General features: G+C 38.5%; 1 protein-coding gene across 11 annotated transcripts in view; it reads right to left on the bottom strand.

The window, feature by feature from the left end:
* Positions 1-19,812, bottom strand: part of AFF1 (ALF transcription elongation factor 1) — a 175,758-nt gene that overhangs the window by 128,131 nt on the left and 27,815 nt on the right. For 2 of the 11 annotated variants that reach the window (XM_069093581.1, XM_069093590.1), the window contains exon 1: positions 6,554-8,473. The exons of 6 other annotated variants lie outside the window; for them this stretch is intronic. Coding sequence is in view for 2 of the 5 variants with exons in the window: in XM_069093539.1 (XP_068949640.1) it covers positions 6,554-6,582 (29 nt within the window). In the remaining 3 variants the exon portion in view is untranslated. Of the gene's footprint in view, positions 1-6,553; positions 8,475-19,812 lie in introns of those variants that run through there. 3 more of the 11 variants (XM_069093608.1, XM_069093539.1, XM_069093573.1) reach the window with 3 other exon arrangements.

The raw sequence follows: 19,812 nt of genomic DNA, 5'->3' as shown, positions 1-19,812 counted from the left end.
GGGAAGTGAAGGTCTAAGAACTGTAAGATCTCTCACAACATTTTTCCCCAGGTGTATTACTAAATAATACCACAGTATTTCTAATATAAGAAAGGACTTCCTAAACTGTGGCTGTGGGGAAAGAAAAAGAGAAATTCCAGAAACCGTGGAGAACTCCAACACTGACTGACCTGATTTCTTCACCAAGATTTTCATCTAAATAAAAAAGTATAACTACTCTAATAAACTGTGAGTCAGTATTTTGTAAGGAGAAGTTACTATGCATGACTCACAACAACGGTTTCTATATAATAAAATGAAACAGAAAAATAAAGTTCGAGTGGCAGCATTCTGTTCCTAAGAAAGATACTATCTTAGACAGTTCCTCTAATTGGAAAAACTGTACAGAGTCCAATATAATAGTCTTGAATAAACACCGGGAGGTCCTAAAAATACCTGTCTCAAACTTTTTTTTTCCTTTTATTTGGGGAATTTTGTCTCAGCTGAACCAACATTAGGTATTCCTACCAAGGAAAAGCAGGGGTCAGATATAGGAAAGAAAGTGAAAACAGAAAGTAAAGAAACAAATATACCCAAGCCAGGAATAGAATAGAAAATCTAATTAACTTGGGCAGGAGGGCATTTAAAAATTTCCCAATAGCCAGTACAGATCTACAAATATATGGGAGGAACACTACTAAAATGAAGCAAATGAATAAATTTTAATTATAAACAAGTACTATGAATTAGAAAAATGCAATATAAGAAAAAAAAAACCCTAACATCCTATTCTATCTGTAAAAGAGGTCACCTTTTGTTTATAAAAAGTTTAATTTAGGATGACTACTTTGAGAGATTTTTAAGGTGCCAGATATGAAGTTAAACTGCTTAAGCTAAAATGGGAAATAAAAAACAAAAATACCACAGGAGAGTACTTTTCAGAGAAGGAAAAAAACATGGGAAGTAATAAATTACAATCATCAGGAAAAAAAGACAACCAAAAATTTATCTACTTTAATACCTAACTGTAATTGTCCCATTAGTATAATTATTAACATCATAAACCATAGCCCAGAAAACTGAACCTGCCACCCAGTAAACAAACAGTAGAAAAAATCAAAACTCTTCATCCTCAACTTCTACCCCTAAAATCTAAACCTTAAATGAAACTGAAACTAAGAAATTTGAGTGATAACATAGCAATGATAAAACATTTGTTATTATTTTGGCTGAATTTACAGATTGACATGAAGGGGCAGGCCCTCCTTAGAGGTCATATAGACTTTCTATGTCAAACACAATAGGCGCATGTGACCAACAGAAGCAGATTAAAAAGTAAATGGGCAATATTTAACAAAATTAATAAAAAATACAATTAATTTATTAGCTCCTTCGGTTTATCAAACATTGATCTACCAAGTGTCACTGATCTACTAAGTGTCAGGACCTTGGCTGAGAATCCAAAGAGAAAACTAGAAGTCCTTGTTCACAAGCAGCTTACACTTTTCAAAGGGTGTGGAGTAAAGCAGATACAAAATGCAAACAAGATAAATAAAACTAACAGGGACTGCAGATGGGGGTAGGGGGAAGAGAGTCAAAGAAGGAGAAGCCTAAGGGTGCCTTCCAAGGCTATCTCTCCAGGTTGCCTCTGGAAATTCTTATGCTAAAATCAATTTCTACATAAGACTACCTTTCCCAAAGTCCTTCAAATTGCTAATTCAACTCCCTACCCAAAAATTACTTTGTCATTGGAGTGTTTCAGTTTTTTATATTGTATCCCCATCACCTTGCAAGTGGAAGTCAGATGTTGCTGGATTTCATTTGTACTTACTCTCTATTTACAAATTGTTTTGCTGCTCCTTGAAGGTGGGGGTTTTCATTTTTGTCTTTTTTATGCCCATTAAGTAACAAAATGTAGCCTAGCACATATCAAATGCTTATTAAAATTGAACTGAATTCAGGTTTTGTATTTCTTCTTCTAAGCACTGAAAAGATTAATAAATCCAACAATTCTTGCTTTTATTGTTAAAGTAGCTGAGAAATAAAGGATTATCTTGGTTTAATCATAAAAAATCATGAACTCCAAATCAAACAAGTCCAAAGCATAGGATTTCCTTCACATAAATGAGGAAAACACCCTTCAATCCAAAGTAAACATAAAATTGAGATTTTTTTTAAAAAACCACCCACATACCAAATTCCAACTGTCAACTGACTACAGAACAGGTGATCTTTAAAAATGGGTGGGCAGTAGTTTCTGATGTCATTTTCATTACCTGTACTTAAGAGTATTCCCGAATACTAGCTAACGATAATTAACTCATAATTAACTAAAAAAAACCCAACAGTTAAAAGGAGACCAAGGTCTTAATCCTACCTGGAGTTACAATTAACCAAGAGACTTCTCTGTAAAGAGGAAATATAGATAAATTGCAAATGGTGCCTATCTACATCTTCAATTTATGTCAAAAGAGGAAAAAGTAAGCAAGCAGAGTCAAAATGGTACATAAATTATTATGCTCATTACTTCCCCAATCCCTTTACTTTCTGCATTATTCTTCCCTATTATTCCTTCTAATTATCACAGATCAGTAGCTATATCACCTTGAACTTCCTAATTTTCATAGATTTCCTAAAATAAAACAGAAGAATGCATGGCTTATAAAACATTGATCGTGCCTTTGGTCAGCGCAATGCTTTTCCCCATATAACATGACCCTCAAGTTCTAGAGATTAGTAACAGTCTCTTAGAACAATTCTGTTATTTTTTATTTCAGTGATTTAAAAGTTATCAGTAAACTACATTCTAACTCTGGGAAGCCATTACCAGAAGAAAACTGCTAACTCTCTTAAAGAATTACCTCCAGCTTAAAAGAAGAAACCTGGGAAGCTATTTTAAGTACAATGCAGGAAGGAACAGAACCTATCCTCACCCAGAGTCCTCAGATGTAAAAATCCTAAATAAGAAAACTTAATTTAAGAGAACAGGGGAAAGCAGAGATGCTACTACAAAAAGAAGTTGTCTAAGCAAAATTACCATCAAAAGACAAGAGTCTCTGGTTTTTTGTTGTTTTTTTTTTAATTTCACACCTAAAAATCAGGGCTTTTTCACAGTTGATAGGAGGGAGGTAAAGGTATGTATCCTTTCTCATAGATAGGCTGGTTCTCCAATAAGGAAGGGGGAGGGGAGACAAAACAGAACAAAGCATTCACATTTCTCAGTAATATTCACCAACAACATTCCCTACAGAGCTGACTCAGTCCAAAGCATGCTTATCCCCCAGAAAAAAAAAAACACAAATGTGTCATATGTTAAGACTCTCATCTGACTTTTCTAACTCGATTTAAAAACACCAAAAAAGCTTCACTGGTTTTCACTAGAAGAAAACATGACCGTTATTTTATTTCTATAATAAAACACTAATTTCTCAGTTTCAAAGCTGAAGCCAATTGCAACTATAATCAAGAAAGTACAAGTTTTAAAAATTGCTGTTATTTAATTGGGCAACAGAACCATCTTGCCAAGTCCCATACTTGCAGAAAGCAGGCCTACTTTCTAAGAAAAAGCACGGAAAAGCTGACAAAAATTTCTGAAAGTTTAAAATAATGTATATCATGCCTTACCTGACTGAATTTTCAAAGTCATACAGCTGGGTAATCAACCATTCAAGAGAATGGAAAATAAATCACACATCAAATAGTATAAAAAAAACCCCTAATGAAAAACCATTAAAAACAAGCCATTCACATTTTTTTCATTTCATCTTCTCACCTGTATAAATAAAGGAAAACACTCTGTGCTTTCAGATTTGAAAGAAATGATGAAATTTAACCTCACTTGGCTCTCGGGAGATACAAGGTATTACAGTGTGAGATGTGGTCTTCTTCCCTCATACAACATAATCTAATTATGGAGTGGGGCGGTAGAGAATTGAAAACTGAATGTTAAAAGGCCCAGTGAGCGGTATTTTCCAAAACAGTTCTGAAACAGTTAGTACTCTTTTCTACCAATAACTTCTCCTATCTTTAACTCCGAAAAAGGTTCATTCTCTCTGTCATTCTACTGAAATTCTTTCCATTTACAGGACACACACACATTAAGCATGAAAAAACAGTTTGGCAGCTTTTGCATGTGTTTCAATGTGTATGATCCGAAATCGGTTATTAAGATGTTCATTTGCCCCCTTTTATCAGTGTCCAGTGGGCCCTGACATAGGACCTTCATCAGTGTTGTTTTCTGGTTGTCCTTCAGTCTTGTCCAACTCTGTGTCACCCCACTTAGGGTTTTCTAGGCAAAGATACTGGAGTAGTTTGCCATTTACTTCTCCTGATCATTTTATAAATAAGAAAAGCGAAGCAAATAGGGTTAAGTGACTTGCCCAGGGTCACACAGCTAATAAATTAAGTATCTGAGGTCAAATTTGAACTTAGTTCTTTCTGACTCCAGACCAGACACTCAATCCACTGTGACACCTCGGTGCCCCGCTGCTCAGTGCTACAAGAATCCAATTTAATTTACCTTCAGACTCTACCACCTGAAAATCAAGTCAAGTTTTTTCAGTTTATCAAATGGGGTGGAGAACCTTCGGCTTCAAAGTCACAAGGGGCCCTCTAGGTCCTAAAATGCAGCCCTTTGACTTCACAGAACAAATCTGCATGTTCCCTCACCCGTGGATCCTGTAAGATCAGACCCACAAATCCCCAGGGACCATAAGCCTTAGAACTGTCCACCCCACCCCCCACCTCTTCACTTTACAGATGAGCAAAGTGAGAGTTTAAGTGACCTGCCACAGATCATACCAACAGGCAGCTGGGCATAACTGACCCCAAATCCTACATGTGTCTCTAAACCATCTCACAGCCAAGGATAAAGCAGGCCAACATAACCTAAATGAAGGAGTGGAAAATGTGGTGTTTGGTACACAGCAAAGTTGTTCTACAATTCCCCAAATCCTTCCATCACCCCATATCTCTTAAATCTAATGCAACATTGCATTGGTTATAGGGTTTGCTTGAAATTCAAAAACAATCTGAAATCACCCTGCATACTCCTTTCTCAGTGCATAAGTTCTAAAATGTCTCCCATTGGCACTGATAGTGTTAGGTCTGTGTGCAAGGAGGGTGAATGCAGCACAGAAGAAATCTGTTCATCACAAGCAATCCTAGCCCCAAGCCCCAGCCCCTCTGCAGTTCCAGGTTCAAGGACATAATGAGAGGCAATCTAGAAGCTGGAGATATTCTGAACCTTCTCTGCAGACCCTAAATCACAGAGCAAAGGAATTCTAGCAGGAATGGAGGAAGAAAAATATATAGATTTCTTCTGTAAGTACTCAACCTTCGCTTCTCAAGCCACTTTTGCCACTGGGTAAAAAGTCAAAATCAGTGGGTGAAAGTGGTGGACTGGCCCAGATCCAAGTTTTTAGTGTTTGTTATCCCCGAAAGGTAGCAGTGGACAGAATCAAGCCATGGAGCCAAGAAGATCTGAGTTCAATTCAGACCTCTGACACATACTGGCCACATGATCCTGGGGAGCAATGCAGAACTCAAAGTAACTCTCCAAGACTATACAAATTGCAGAGGTGGTCTTAATCTGCATGGAGATTACTTTTTGGGAATTACCTGTCCTAATGAAACTACAGCACTAGTTCTTATTTTCTATCATCATATACTATGCTTTTTTTTTCCTAACCATAAACAAGATTAGTCTACAAACCACACCAAAGTAGACAGAGGACATCAAACTGCAGCTTACGACCTGGTTTTTTTTTTTATTTTTTACTTTTCAGAAACGGAGTTCTAGGTTAAGAGATTGTCCTGTTTTCTAATACATTCAAGGAGTTAAAAACAAATGTCTACTTTGCACTTCAGAAGTTTCTCTAGAAGTAGGAGCACTCAGAAGAAAGCGAAAACACTACAGGGCAGTTTGAATTTCAAATTAATTAACTACTTTCTTGATATCAACCAGACAGCAAACAACCCAGGTCCAGTGACAACTGTAGTTAATTATTCTCTCCCCTTCCCAATTCGAAGTCCATCTCCAGCCTGGAGAAAACTCTGGAGTTCCACCAACAGCCATTTGATACAAAACTATACATTTTATTAGCAAAATCCTGAATAACATCTGGCAAGGTTCCAAATACAGGAACTCTATTTTGCTTAACCCTAATGTAATTCACCTAAAAAGCACAAATGACGATACAGAAGCGAGGATACACAAAAATTTTGATCAACAGTTTAGAAAAACATAATCACACAAATAATTTTGGTCCTAACAACTCCCACCGTCTTCCAAAACAAATTTCAATCTTCATTTTTCATACAAATCAATACATTTCCTTCCTTACAAGATTACACACACACACACACTCACACACTTACACACACACGCTGAGTAACTGGAAAATAAAGAAAACTATTTTGAGCCTGAGGGTAAAAAATAGACATTAACACGAGAAATGATGATAAAAAAACAAGGGAAAAGTTACTACTTTTCTTTCCCCTCCCCTTGGAACAACAACGTTCCATCCCCTAGGCCTTAGTTTACAAAAAAAAAAAACTTTTTCCCTTTCCTTACCTTGACGGGGAAGCCATAATTAAGTTCATAAAGCAAAAAGTCTGCAGTCCATCAACCCTCTCATCTGGCTGGCCCTCCAGCCAAATTCTCCTTCAGCATTTGTCGGGAGGAGTCAGTGGATGTCAGTTTCCTCTCTCCCTGACACACCGCACTCTCTTAAAAAACAAAGTCACTTTCCTACCTGCTCCCAGAGACTCCAGTTTCCTAAACTAAGCTTTTCGTTCAGTTTGGGATTCTGATAGACATCCGGGCACTCTGGGTTTCAGCAAGCTTGACCCACTTTCCTAGGCACAGGGAGTTCGTTTGAAAGCATTTAATATCAAGCGGGGCAAAATTTGGGGGAAGGAAAGGAAAGAAACGCAGCTGAGGAAAGTCACTGGCCAACAACTCCAAGCCAAAAAACAAAGTTTGAAAAGCGAGGAAGGGAAGAAATCATTCCCTGGGCTACAGAAAATTGCTGGATTGCGTAGATTAAAAAAAAACAAACCCCTTCCAAGAAGATTCTTGTGGTACAATCCACCTCCTTAATTGGGCATGTTAGCCTATTAAGGCCAGAAAAAGAGGAGGATTGGATAGGAAAAAAAATACAAGCCAGGGTGGCCAGCCTATCAAGGAGAAGGTGCTGAAGTGCGGGGGCCGGGAAGCTGCCAGAGACCCGCCTGCAGACTGGTCCTCTGCCAGCTCCCTGGCAAAGTACAAGCTGGCATCCCTGCAACACGGGCTTCCTTGCTGCAGCTCCCCAGCACTCCCAATGCACCTCGAAGGAGCACTTGGGGAAGGAGAGAATGGAAACTACTCAGGAAGGGAAATCTTCGCGGGGCAATTATGACTTGCACAACGAGAAAATGTAGGAGTCCTCCATTTCCTTTGACTCATTCTTAGACATTTATTTTGTGCTTTGTCAAAAGAACCACACAGGTCCCTGAACCTCAAGGTGCTTCTGAAGCAGCCTGGGAGATAACAGCAAAACAAACATCCTGTTTGTACCACAGTGAAGTGTCATTTTATATTTACAAACAAATGGAGCGGGCTACTGTTGCTAAATGTTGCAATACCATACCTCGTCCTTAGACGCTACTTACAACTTGCGTGGTGTTATATGACTTGCCTCCCAGTCTCTCTTTAAGGACACTACTCCCCCTCCAGGCTCTAGCTTCAACGCAATTAAATATTCAGCAACCACTATATGCAAACGAAGCTGGGTGACCTAGTGACTAGAAAGCCAGGAAAAACTGGGTTCAAGTCAGCCTCTGCTATCAAGTATCAAGTATAAATATAAATCAAGTATAAATGTATATCAAGTGTAAACCTAGAGAAACCATGTAACTTTTCTAAACCCCTCACATTGGCATTGATTGAAAGAGATTGCTCACTGACAGGTCCTTATGCTAATGAAAGTACAGGTCTGCAGGAAAAAAAAAATACTGTTTTGTTCAATACCCCAATAGTACAAAGTCAAATTATCTGGAATTGTAAAAGTATTCCATACACCATTTGATAGGAAGTTGACTTAAGTTACTCTATTATGATTCATAAACACAGGACCAAAGAACTTCGAGCTGGAAAGAAAACACACAGTTCACTGTCTCAGGATGATCTCATTGATTCCCAAGAGTTTAATTATCATAACTATGCAGATGACTCCATTTACATATTCAGCCCTCAGAGTATGAGTTCCAACAGCCAGCTAGACAACATCTGGATTTCCCAAAGGCATATCCAAAATGTGCTATTTAGGATGAAATTATAATTCCCCCCAAAAAAGCATCTCTTCTAACTTCCTGATTTCTCTTTCGAACACTCCCATCCTGACCCAGGTTCTGAACCTCAGTGCATGCCCGATTCACCCTCCAGTGTAAAAATCACAGTAACATCAAGCATTTACATAGTGTTTTAGGGCTTTCACAGCACTTTATGTATTTTACTTCATTTAATCTTTACAATAACACTGTGAGGTAGGTGCGACAATAATCTTCATTTTACAGGACAGGAAATTGAGACACAGAGGTTAAGTGACTTGTCCAAGGTCCCACCGCTATTTACTATCCAAGGCAATATTCAATCTCAGGTCTTCTTAACTTCAATTGAAGACTCTACGCCCTGAACCATTTAGCTGCCCCTACCCAGACAGTTTCTAAACGTTGTTTCTCTCTCCACAATATCCCCCAAATACCTTTCCCGGCTCTCCCCTTTCAGCTTCCACCTGAGTTCAGTCCTTCATCATCTCCTCTCTAAACTACTGCAACTCCTAATTGCTCTCCCTGCCTGAAGTCTCTGCCTTGTCCAAGGCACCCTCCACACCACAGCCAAAATGCTATTCGAAAACCTCAGGGCATGACACTCTCCTGATCCTATTTCACTTGTCAGTCTTGTCATAGTCTAGCTCAAAGCTGATTTACAAAGTTCTTTCACATTTTTCAGCACCTATTTTCTAGACAAAATGACCCTGCTTATTATGCAAAATGTTCCAGGCAACTACCACGTGATAAGTGCTGGGGAAAACATATTGGTAAGTGCTACAGGAAAAAAAGGCAAAACTGGTCCAGACCTTCAAGGAGCTCAGATTCAACTGGGAGAGAAAACACATAAATAACAACTTAGGAGATAAATGCAAAGGCAACAGGAAACATGAAGGTACTAGGAGCTAAGAGAGCCAGAAAAAAACCTCTTAGAGAAGGTGAGAATTTGAGCGAAGTCTTAAAAGAGGTCAGAAAAATGATGAGGCCTAGGCCAGAAGAAAGAGAATTCCATGCAGGAGAGAAGGGACAGTCAGCCAGTAAAAAGGGACAGAGATAAGAGATGGATGGTCCCATGGGAGGAAGAACAGTTTAGGGTAATATAGCTGTGGTGGAGAAGAGGGAGCATTAAATGACAAAGGGGGTTATATTTCAGCCTGAAGGTAAGAAAGAGGCCAGAGCCATTGGAATTTGACACAGATGGAAAATCACTTTGGCAGCTAAGTGAAGGCTGGAACTGTAGTGGGGGGAAAAGACAAGGCAGGGAAATGGACCTCAAGGGTGGTAGTTATAGAAACAGAAAGAAGAGAATAGACATACACATATATATAAATACACATATACATATACATATATGAGGTCTTAAGAAAGGTAAAAGTGTCAAGATTTGGCAATGTAACAGATATACAAAGGGTAAGAATGAAGAATCAAGTATAAAATCCTTATCTGGGAAACCAGAAAGACTAGGCGATATCCTCAAGAATAACACTTTGGTTGGGAATAAGGAAAAGTTAAAGAGAAGGGGGGATGAGGGAGGATGAGGTATTTAGGGACAAGCTGAGATGTTGGAAATCCAACTTAAGATATCGCAAAGGCAGCTAGTGGTGCAAAACTGGCAGAAAGGAGAAAGACAGACTGTCGTTTCCTGGAATGCACTCTCTCTGTCACCTCCAGCTCTAGGCTACACTGAAGTTTCAACTCAAGTGATAACCCCTAAAGTAAATGCTTATGGATGACCCCAGTTCTTTACACTTCCTCTCACAAAGAAAATTTATGCAGTTTACTAAGGATATGTCATTATATATACAGTCTATGTTTTTAAACTTTTTCAATCTATTGTGGTGATTTCTTTTTCCTCTTTAAAAAGGTACTACTTTGTGCTAATGGTATGGGTCTCTGGAAGGGGCAGGGGGAATACTAGAGAAAACTATGATGTTGTAAAAAACAGAAGACATCAATAAAAAAAATTATTTTAAAAAAAAAAATACCAAAGCTAACAAGTTAAAATCAAGTCCCTAAATAACCCAATCTCAGAAAAGGCAACAGAGTATCTCTAAAGTAACTACCAAGGAAAATAAAATCCTGGTCCTGAGGGATTTACAGAACTCTCAGACTTTTTAAGGGACAATACTACTACTACAGGGGGAGGGGGAGGGGAGGGAGGGGGACAAAATGTGAAACTCAAGGAATTGTGGAATTGAATCCTGTAAACTAAAAGGAAACAAACAAATTAATTACAATTAAAAAAATTTTAAAAATACTACTATTACACAAATTATTCTCAAAAATTGAGAAAGGAAAAACTCTACCAGTACTCTTATGAGATAAATACCTAAACCAGAAAAGGACTGAAAAAAACCACACACAAAACAATATACCAAATATCATTATTGACTATTAAATTTTTAAGAATTTAAATAAAATCTTGTCAAAGAGACAATACTTTCAAGAAATCATTCATTTAAGATCAAGTTGGATTTATGACAAAGGAAAACAATCAACAGAATTAACCATATAAAAAAGAATGACATCTAAAACTATGTGATTATCCCAATAAATGCAGGAAAGGTATTTGACAAAAATACAACTCTCATTTATGCTAAAAATAACCGTACAATGTATAGGCATGGATTTTTTTTATTATATAGAAATGCAGCTGATATTAGGATTTATTTTGTAACCTGCAACTCTGCTTGAACTTCTTGTCTGAATGAATAATAATCTTTGTTTATTCTTTAGAACAGAGGTGTCAAATACCCTTGCCAGCAGGACTCAATGCAGTCCATGAGTACAGCCCAAAGCAAATTAAAACGTAATTGGGAAATACCTAACAAAATAAATATACAATAACACATAGGTAATAAGCATTTTTAAAAGTAAGTTAATGTGTGGTCCACAGGGATCTTTATTTATCCACAGGGATTAATGGCCCCAGTTCTATCTGAATCTGACCTCACTGCTCCAGTATATTATCCTAAGTATCTTTGCTGATTCCCTAGGATTTTCTAAGTAACTATTATGTCATCAGCAAATAGATATAATTTTCTCTTCTTTACCTCTATGTCTTTAATTTCTTTCTCTTGTCTTATTACTATTGCTAGCATTTCCAGAACTATATCCAGTAATAGTGGGAGAATGGGTATCCTTGCTTTACTCCCATGCTTATTGAAAAAGGTTCTAGTGCAACCCTATTGAAAATGATGTTTGGGTTTTTTAGTTTAGGTGGTGCAGTGAATAGAGCATTGGCCCTGGAGTCAGGAGGACCTGAGTTCAAATTTGACCTCAGACACTTAACACACACACATACAAAAAAAAAAAAAAACCTAGCTGTGTATCCTTGGGCAAATCACTTAACCCCAATTGCCCTCCAAAAAAAAAAAAAAGAGCAAAAAAAAATTTTTTTTTTACAGAAATGTCACAACTATTTTAGAAAACAATTTGGAATTGTACATATAAAGTGACTAAACATGTCCATACTCTTTGACCCAGAGATTCCATTACTGAGCTCGTACTCTAAAAATAGTATTGATTTTTTTTTAAATCTCTATATACACCAAAATATCTAGAGTTGAACTTCTTGTGATAGCAAAGAATTAGAAATAAAGTAAATGCCCACGAATTAGGAAAAGGCTAAACAAATTGTTATCCATGAATATAATAGAATATTACTATGCTCTAAGAAATGATGACTGTGGTGAATATAGAGGATGGAAAGATCTACATGAACTGATGAAGAGCTAAGAAGACAGCATACACAGTAACCACAACAATGTAAACGGAAAGACACTCCACACACACTCACACACCCCAGAAATAAACAATGCAAAATTATATAGAAGCAAGGCTCAAAAGAAGAGATATGAGAAGAAACTCCTACCTCAACCCTTTGAAAAGGTAGTAGCTCTATAAAGTTGCACAAAACACAAATTTTCAGAATCTCAATGTATTAGTTATGCTGATTTCCCCCCTCTTTTTCGTTTCATAGCTTTAAGGGGGAAGGGAAGGAAATACTCACTTATTAAATACCTGCTATGTGCTAAGCATTTTATAAATATTATCTCACTTTTTAAAAAATGCTACATTATATGGGATGACTCTAGAAGGGGGAGGGATGTTTGGGGAAACTAAAATGGTATTTTTAAAAAGTCTATGTGCTAAAGTATACACCAACAAAAAGGAGAAAGATCTAGGGAAGTGTTCAACATGTATGAGGAAAAGAAGAGATTTACAAAGTAATTCTGATAGGGTACAGGCTCTGGGAAACCCCTGGAACTCCAACTGAATCCTCCCACTTGACGAGGCATTTGCCTGAGGCCTATGCTTTCATTATGGCTAGGCCCAAATCTCTGTTACTCTGAACCTAGTCTAGCCCTCCATGGTCCAGCTACTTCCCACCCTTGAGCCTATCAAAATATCTGTACCCAAATCTGTTACCCTTAAACTAGCCTAGCCCTCCATTGCCTATTATCTCCAAGTAGCCTTCAGCTGTTTCCCACTCTTCATCTCATTCTTGGAGTTTGACCTCAGTTCCATCAAGGACCCTCCTCCCGACCCTCCCCAAACTCCTCCCCTAGACCACCCCTAAATCCTGCCACAGTCTTTCAGTATATAAAATCCATCTTCCCTCCATGACAAGGCTGAGAGTAATCTAGCCCACTCAATCTGTGTCAGATTATGCTGGCTGCTTGTCCAATACAAGGGTCATAGATATTTAGGCTCCTTAAGAGTTTTACCCATTATGGCGAATCTTTAGTAAACTTTGCTTTACTTTGGCTTGAGAGAAGACTTGAGTCGAATGCATTTGGCAGGACCCAGCATATTGATATTTTGGGGTCTTGCGCAGCCCTGAACTCTATACCTCAACATATGGTTCCCCAAACCTCAACAATTTCAAAAGGTAAGAACTATTAACTGGTGAAATGAGGAAGGGTTTCTTGGAGGCAGCATGTGATCTGTGCTTTGAAGGAAGGTTGGTATTGTGAAAACACTGGGGTATACACAAAGTAACATGATGGAGAAATGTTCACGTGAGCAGTAAAGGGTGGTAAGTGCCTCTTAAGGCTCTTCTTTCTTGGCAACACCCACTGGACCACTCCCCAGAGAGTTCACATCTATCTCTACCTCTCCCAGCTCATGGACCTAGGTCTATGCTTACAGGTGCCAGTGGTTAAGTTCCATATTGCTTACAGATAGTACTTGTGCCAAATGGTACTAGCCAAAACATATGGAATGGGGAGTTATGTAATAGGGGCCTGGCAAATGAACAGGGTCGCTGTTACAATTGTCTATGTAAGAAAGCTGGTAACATGTAATGGAACTACCTTAGGATTTAAAGCACATGTAGACATTTTCTCACTGTTTCCAGTCTGCTAACCAGATGCTGAACACAAGTCACTTGGTGGGCTGTGGCTACAAAGCCAGAATGGGAAAGTTCTCAAGGTCCTAGATGGCCTCAAGCCCCTCTCTCTGGGGTTGGCCTCTTTCTTTCATTCCCTTCCAGCTAGTTGATGGCGTCCATGGAAGCACCCAGGGGAAGCCATGAGTCTCCTCCCATCCAGGCCTTTGTTCTTTGCCCACCTGGAAGGAGATGAATACTATGACCTGGTGAGTTTCTAAAGATCAACTGAGAGTCCATAATTGGGTTTTGCAGACAGCCCAGCATCAATGCCCTGTGGAAAGAGAAACAATCTCCAGGGGTCAGCCCACCCTTTGGGAACCAGCCCAGTTATATCAAAGAAGAGAACCCCCTTCCAGCAAGATGCCACATTTGGGTGTGTACTAAATGGGACCGATGCTATGCAGAAACTGTATTAAGCTTAAGCCCACTCTCTCCAGAGAAGAAGGAAATATTTGTACTTCTCTTGCTGTATCTTTGAAACTATCATCATCATTATAATTATTAATAACAGTAGGAACATTTTATAGCACTTTAAAGGTTTGTAAAACACTTTACAAATATTCTCTCATGTGGAAACTGAGGGAACCAGAGTTTAAGTGACATGGGTCACAGAGCCAATAAGGCAGAATTTCAACTAGGATCTTCCTAATTCCAAACCCAGGGTTCTATCTACTGTGCTACCTGGTTGTGGTAAATACACCTTTGTAAAAGTTAACAGCACCGGTGGCCATTAGTGGGGAGAGCTTGAGCTAGGACCATTAGAGGAGGAATATCCTAACCCCTAGAACTCTGTACCAGAACTCCTAAAACCCAGAGGAGGAGATTATAGCTGGCTGAAGAAATGCCTCACTACAAAGAGAAGACTGTAGGAGAAATACAGCCTACATAACATGACTATGCATAACACTTGGACTACTGCGATCATTTCTCAGGCCAAATTACTACTTAATCTGAATGAAATGTGAATAGTAAATGGCCCTAAGAAAATCAAGGTTTTAAATATTATCACTGGAGATTGCAAACTCAAACTTGATTTAAATGTCTGCCTGAGATCAAATTATGTGCCCTTGGGCAAGTCACTTAACCCCAATTGCCCTACCTTCCCCCTCCAAAAAAGCAAATAAAAAAAAAGTACTTTTCTACATTGGCATTGACTCCATTCAGATTTAAGACTTATTAAGGGAAAAACTTCAATCTTACTACTTATACCTGCCCTGTGTTGAATAAGATAACAAATTGTTATGCTGATACATTTAAGAAATTCAAATAATTAATGAGAAGGCAAAAATGAACTATTTTAAAGTACTAGAAGGCAAGGTTCTGAAACTTTTAAATTAGGTTTTAAAAAGCAGAAAAGGCCTGGCATGTGGTAAGTACCATATAAACTACTGTTGGATGTAATTACTTCATACTGGATTAAGATGTGACTAGTATAAAATGCCAGGACCAGTAAAATAAATTATTTTCTATGTAAGATCATTTGGAAATGCATTTGCTAATTTTTGCTAATAAGTTTTAAATACTTGACATTGTGTGTGTTATCATATTTCTAAAATTATTTTTAAATTATGAAATTTGAGAAACATATCAGAAATGCCATTAGAAAAGTAACTTTCCTTTTTTTTAGCTGGATGCTGTTATGAATTAAATTCTTAAAAGAATATGAAAAAAGGTCTGAAAACTGTTAAATATATTTGGGGCATATTTTGTTTTAAATTAGAAAATAATAATGACTCACTGTTGGGAGAAAGTCGTAGCAAAATCCTCTTCAGAGATCTGTGTCTGTAAGACTACTTAGGACTTCCTACTTGGGCTAGGTTGTAAGATCATATGAGCCCTCCTGACAACATATGAAACTCTGGTGTACTTATGCTTTGAGGAACTAGAACCTCTCCCAGCCAAAGTGGGAAAATGTACAAGTTAACTTTAAATTCAGAGTGAGTTTCATCTAAGATTATTTGGAAAACCATGAAATTCTATCTTTTAATAGTTAATATGAAGTGAAATTGCATCTCTGAACCAACTTAACTAAAAACAGATTTTAGATTCAGAGATTTCATTTTGCCTTAGGAATTAAGAATTACTAAGAATATGTTATTCTGGAAATTTATAATAACCAGGAATTTTCTGGGGATTTTTGAACCAATTCTTCACTGGCTATGTGAACCAGCATTCACTGTAAATGTGTAAAACTCCAGAATGTGATTATTCTTATGAATGTGCTCATTATTAACTGTTACTGGAACATGAGAGAAATAGTCTAGCCCCAGGCTGTGACTGGCAGTTAGGTGGCACACTGGATAGAGTGCTGGGCCTGGGGTTAGGAAGGAGTATCTTCATGAGTTCAAACCTGGCCTCAGACTCGTATTAACTGTTCGAGTCTGGGCAAGTTACTTAAGCCTGTTTGCCTTAGTTTTCTCATCTGTAAAATGAGCTGGAGAGGGGCAGCTAGGTGGTGTAGTGAATAGAGCACTGATGCTGGAGTCAGAAGGACCTGAGTTCAAATACGGCCTCAGACACTTAACACAAAACTAGCTGTGTGACCTTGGGCAAGTCACTTAACCCCAGTTGCCTTCCAAAAAGCAAAAAAAACAAAAAACAAAACTGAGCTGGAGAAAGAAATGCAAACTGTTCCAGTATCCTTGCCAAGAAAACCCCAAAGCGGGCACAAAGAGTAGAACACAGCTGAAACAACTGAACAACAATTAGGCTATTATTAGTGAACTTTTGATATCTGAGGTAAAAATTTCATGGGACTATAATTTGATATTATTCTAAATTGTGATTTCAGGTATGGTTGTCTAAGGTGACATTAAGCCAATATTCCATCATGCAAGGAGAATGCGATGCACTGCCAAAGGGAACACAGTCTAAACACTGCTGCAGGTGGATATCTATGCCAAGGAAATGTTGAGGAGGTGAGGGTGTGGGCTGGGTAGTAGCAGCATCTTGACTCAGTTTCCCCAATGTGCTATTTCCTTTCTGAATGGGAAATTCTCCCACCTCATCATCTAAGCCTGGCTTTGGATAATTTTGTTGTTGCTGAGTCATTTTCAGGTGTATCCAACACTTCATGACCCTATCTCGAAAATATACTGAAGAGGTTTGCCATTTATTTCTTCAGCCCCATGGATGAGGTGGAACTTTAATATATATTGGCTATTAACTATGACTCATGCCTAAAATGAAACAGAGGAAGGGGAGTTTTCCCCTGTTATGAATTCAGGTCAGTCTGTGCCCTGAAGCAGACAGTGCTGATGTGGTCCCTCCTTTTTTCTTTTCTTTGTTTTTTTTTTTTTAAAGTAATTGGGGTTAAGTAACTTGCCCAAGGTTACACTACAAGGCCAGTTATTTTGTGTGGGTGTTAAGTATCTGAGGACAGAACAGGGTGCTCCCAACTCTGGGGCCAGTGCTCTTACTCACTGCTTCACCTAGCCGCCCCCCTCCTTTTTTTCTTTAAAGCAAATTCCATAATTGAAACATTTTTTTAAAATTGTTGTTATTGTGATATGAAATCTACTAATTCATGGATAAATACTAAACATCTGAGCTGCCATAATCTGATGAATGATCTTATTGTTTCCAACCTGAATTTGCACTCAAGTCCATAAGCAACTAAGTAAATGAGTTTCTAGCTTTGTCAAAGTTGTATCTTGAAGAACCTCATTCTTTCAGGGAGAAGCGGGGATAATATCCTCAAAAGGAGGAAATTAAATGAACCTCAAACTCTGAAATTGTAACAGGATCAGGCTGTCTTACAAATGGATGGTTTCCAAATGTTTCTAATATACTTTGCTAAAAAGTTCTCAAAATTGGATTTTACATATAAAATTGCACTGATAATTGTAAAGAAAATGAAATTTAATTTATACTAAAGAGACTTAAGGGCTCATTTTCCAATATGAGCCTTCATAGATTCTTAAGATTCCTCCTTCAGCCTTTGATGGCATATTCATATTAGATACAGGGTTTAGGTAAAGCTAGAAATAGCTCCAATTTTTCTAAAATTTCAGGTGAATTATGGGTTGAGACATTTTGTTGCTAAAATTCTCCTTAAAGAGATTGTGCTCCTGTAAAGACCACCAGCACATATAGATTCAGACAAGGAGTCTCATAAAAGACTTCACACGCTCTTAAATGTATTCCTGTCTTGGAAGAACTCCAAGTTTCATACCCCTTATCAACCCCAGAGTTCAGGTAAATCTCTATGATAAATATTGAACACACAAAGAACTTAAGACCCTGATGGGTAAATTATGTTCTCAAACCGATTTAAAGTGTCATGGGGCAGCTAGGTGGCTCAGCGAGTAAGAGCACCGGCCCCAGTGTTGGGATGACCTGGGATCGAATCCGGGTTCAGATACTTAGCACCACACCCAGAAATAACTGGCCGTGTAACCTTGAGCAAGTTACTTTACCCCAATTGCTTTAAAAAAAAAAAAGTGTCTTGATGTACTCCCTCCTTCCCCCCCCCCCTTGCTTTCTCCTCGTGGAGCAGACCTTTCTCATTTTGCTATTTTGGTCAAAAACAAAACTCTTCTATAAATTACTGTTGGGAGGGGATATGTCTATGGCTTCTCATACACAAAAAGGAACTTTATGAAGCAGGAGCTGCAGCACAGAATACGCCACTGGAGCTTCTTACTACATTGAGAATTTTCAGTCTGACAAGCAGAACTCAACGTGCCCATACCAAGTGTTACTGACCATTCCTGGTGAGCATGGGACTTAAGATGAAATGGCTACTCAGAAAAACACTGAGAGTGAGTTGTTAGGTTCCAGGGAAAACTAATGCTATTAAATCTTCCTTATGTTAGACTCTGAAGACTCTGTGAGCAGGGACCCTCTGTACTCCCAGCACTTAACATAGGGCTTTGCATCATTGTTTTGCTTGGCCCTTTGGGTCATGGTGTTTATTTCTACTGAGTGAACTCTATACTGAAAGAAAGTCCAGGAATAAAAGCCTTCTGGTCCACATCCATATATTGGGGTCACCACCTTAGAGCAGGCAACTAGAAATCTCTCCCTTGAGACTGGGAGGTAGGCTCAGGCCACAGATGAGTCCATCTTATTGCTGTTCAAACTAAAACATCAACACAAAGAGAGGCTTATGCTATGATGATCAGTCCTGTTGCTATATTAATCAAACAGGAGAGACTGCAACAAATCTCCACAAAATTCAAAAGGTTGTAGCAGAAATCCAACTGTCTAAACAAGATGCAGATACCCCATGGTGGGACCTTCTTCATGGTTTTACAACTATATTCAAATGGGCTCTAAAGGGTGAGCAGAGGTGGTCCAGCTTCCCAGCCACACAGTGCTAGCAAGCAAAATGGGAGTCTTCTCCCAATTCCCACAATTGAATAGTTTTCTCACAAGACAGAAGCTGGACTAGTCGCATAATTGAAGAGAAAGGCCTAGCTCCAGAATTGAGTCACAAGGAGTCAGTGTGGTTGGCTCAATTCCCCATTATTAACCACTTGCTGTCCTAATCCTCAATTCCTGGACAGTAACAAAAGGCACAGCTCTATGACTGATGCTGATATTCTCTTGGTTGTGGTCAAAAGATTTGGCCAATTTTCAACAGAATTTCACAATAAGCATAATTATATGGAAGACAGTTCCATATTGTTAATAATAAAAAATGTGAATTGAAACAACTCTGAAGTGTCATCTCATGTCCAGCTGTGATAGGACTATTGTTTCCCTGATGCAGCCTCATTCTTCCCACTAACACGGGAAGACCACACTGCCACTGAAACCTGACTGGATCCAGTTTTTCTCATGCAGCTTTTTAGTCATCGAAGGACTTAATAAAATCACAGCCATATGTGATCTAGACCCCTCAGACTTGGTGGATTTCCTAAAGCCCACTCAAGTCACCTTAGTCTGCCCTGCAAAACAGCTGGGTTTCCATATAGTGATAAGGCAGAGGGCTACATCCAGAAAAACTAAATGTCACTATATCCTTCTTGCATAGCCTTGCTATTCTGGGGGCAAAGTAAACCTCATTTTGTTACATATGCAATGACTGGGACGTAATGTTTCCCTGCAGGAATCCCATCCTGGAATTTCTTGAGAAAACCAGATGTTTTCTCAAATCCTAAGAAAATCCAGTAAAGAAA

Source organism: Petaurus breviceps, unplaced genomic scaffold (assembly GCF_028583685.1).
Source record: "Petaurus breviceps papuanus isolate PSGF00001 unplaced genomic scaffold, PetGlider_PUasm1.0 126, whole genome shotgun sequence".
In the NCBI taxonomy this organism is placed as follows: domain Eukaryota; kingdom Metazoa; phylum Chordata; class Mammalia; order Diprotodontia; family Petauridae; genus Petaurus; species Petaurus breviceps.
Note: the sequence above shows the minus strand (reverse complement) of the source record. Positions and strands in the feature narration are given on the sequence as shown.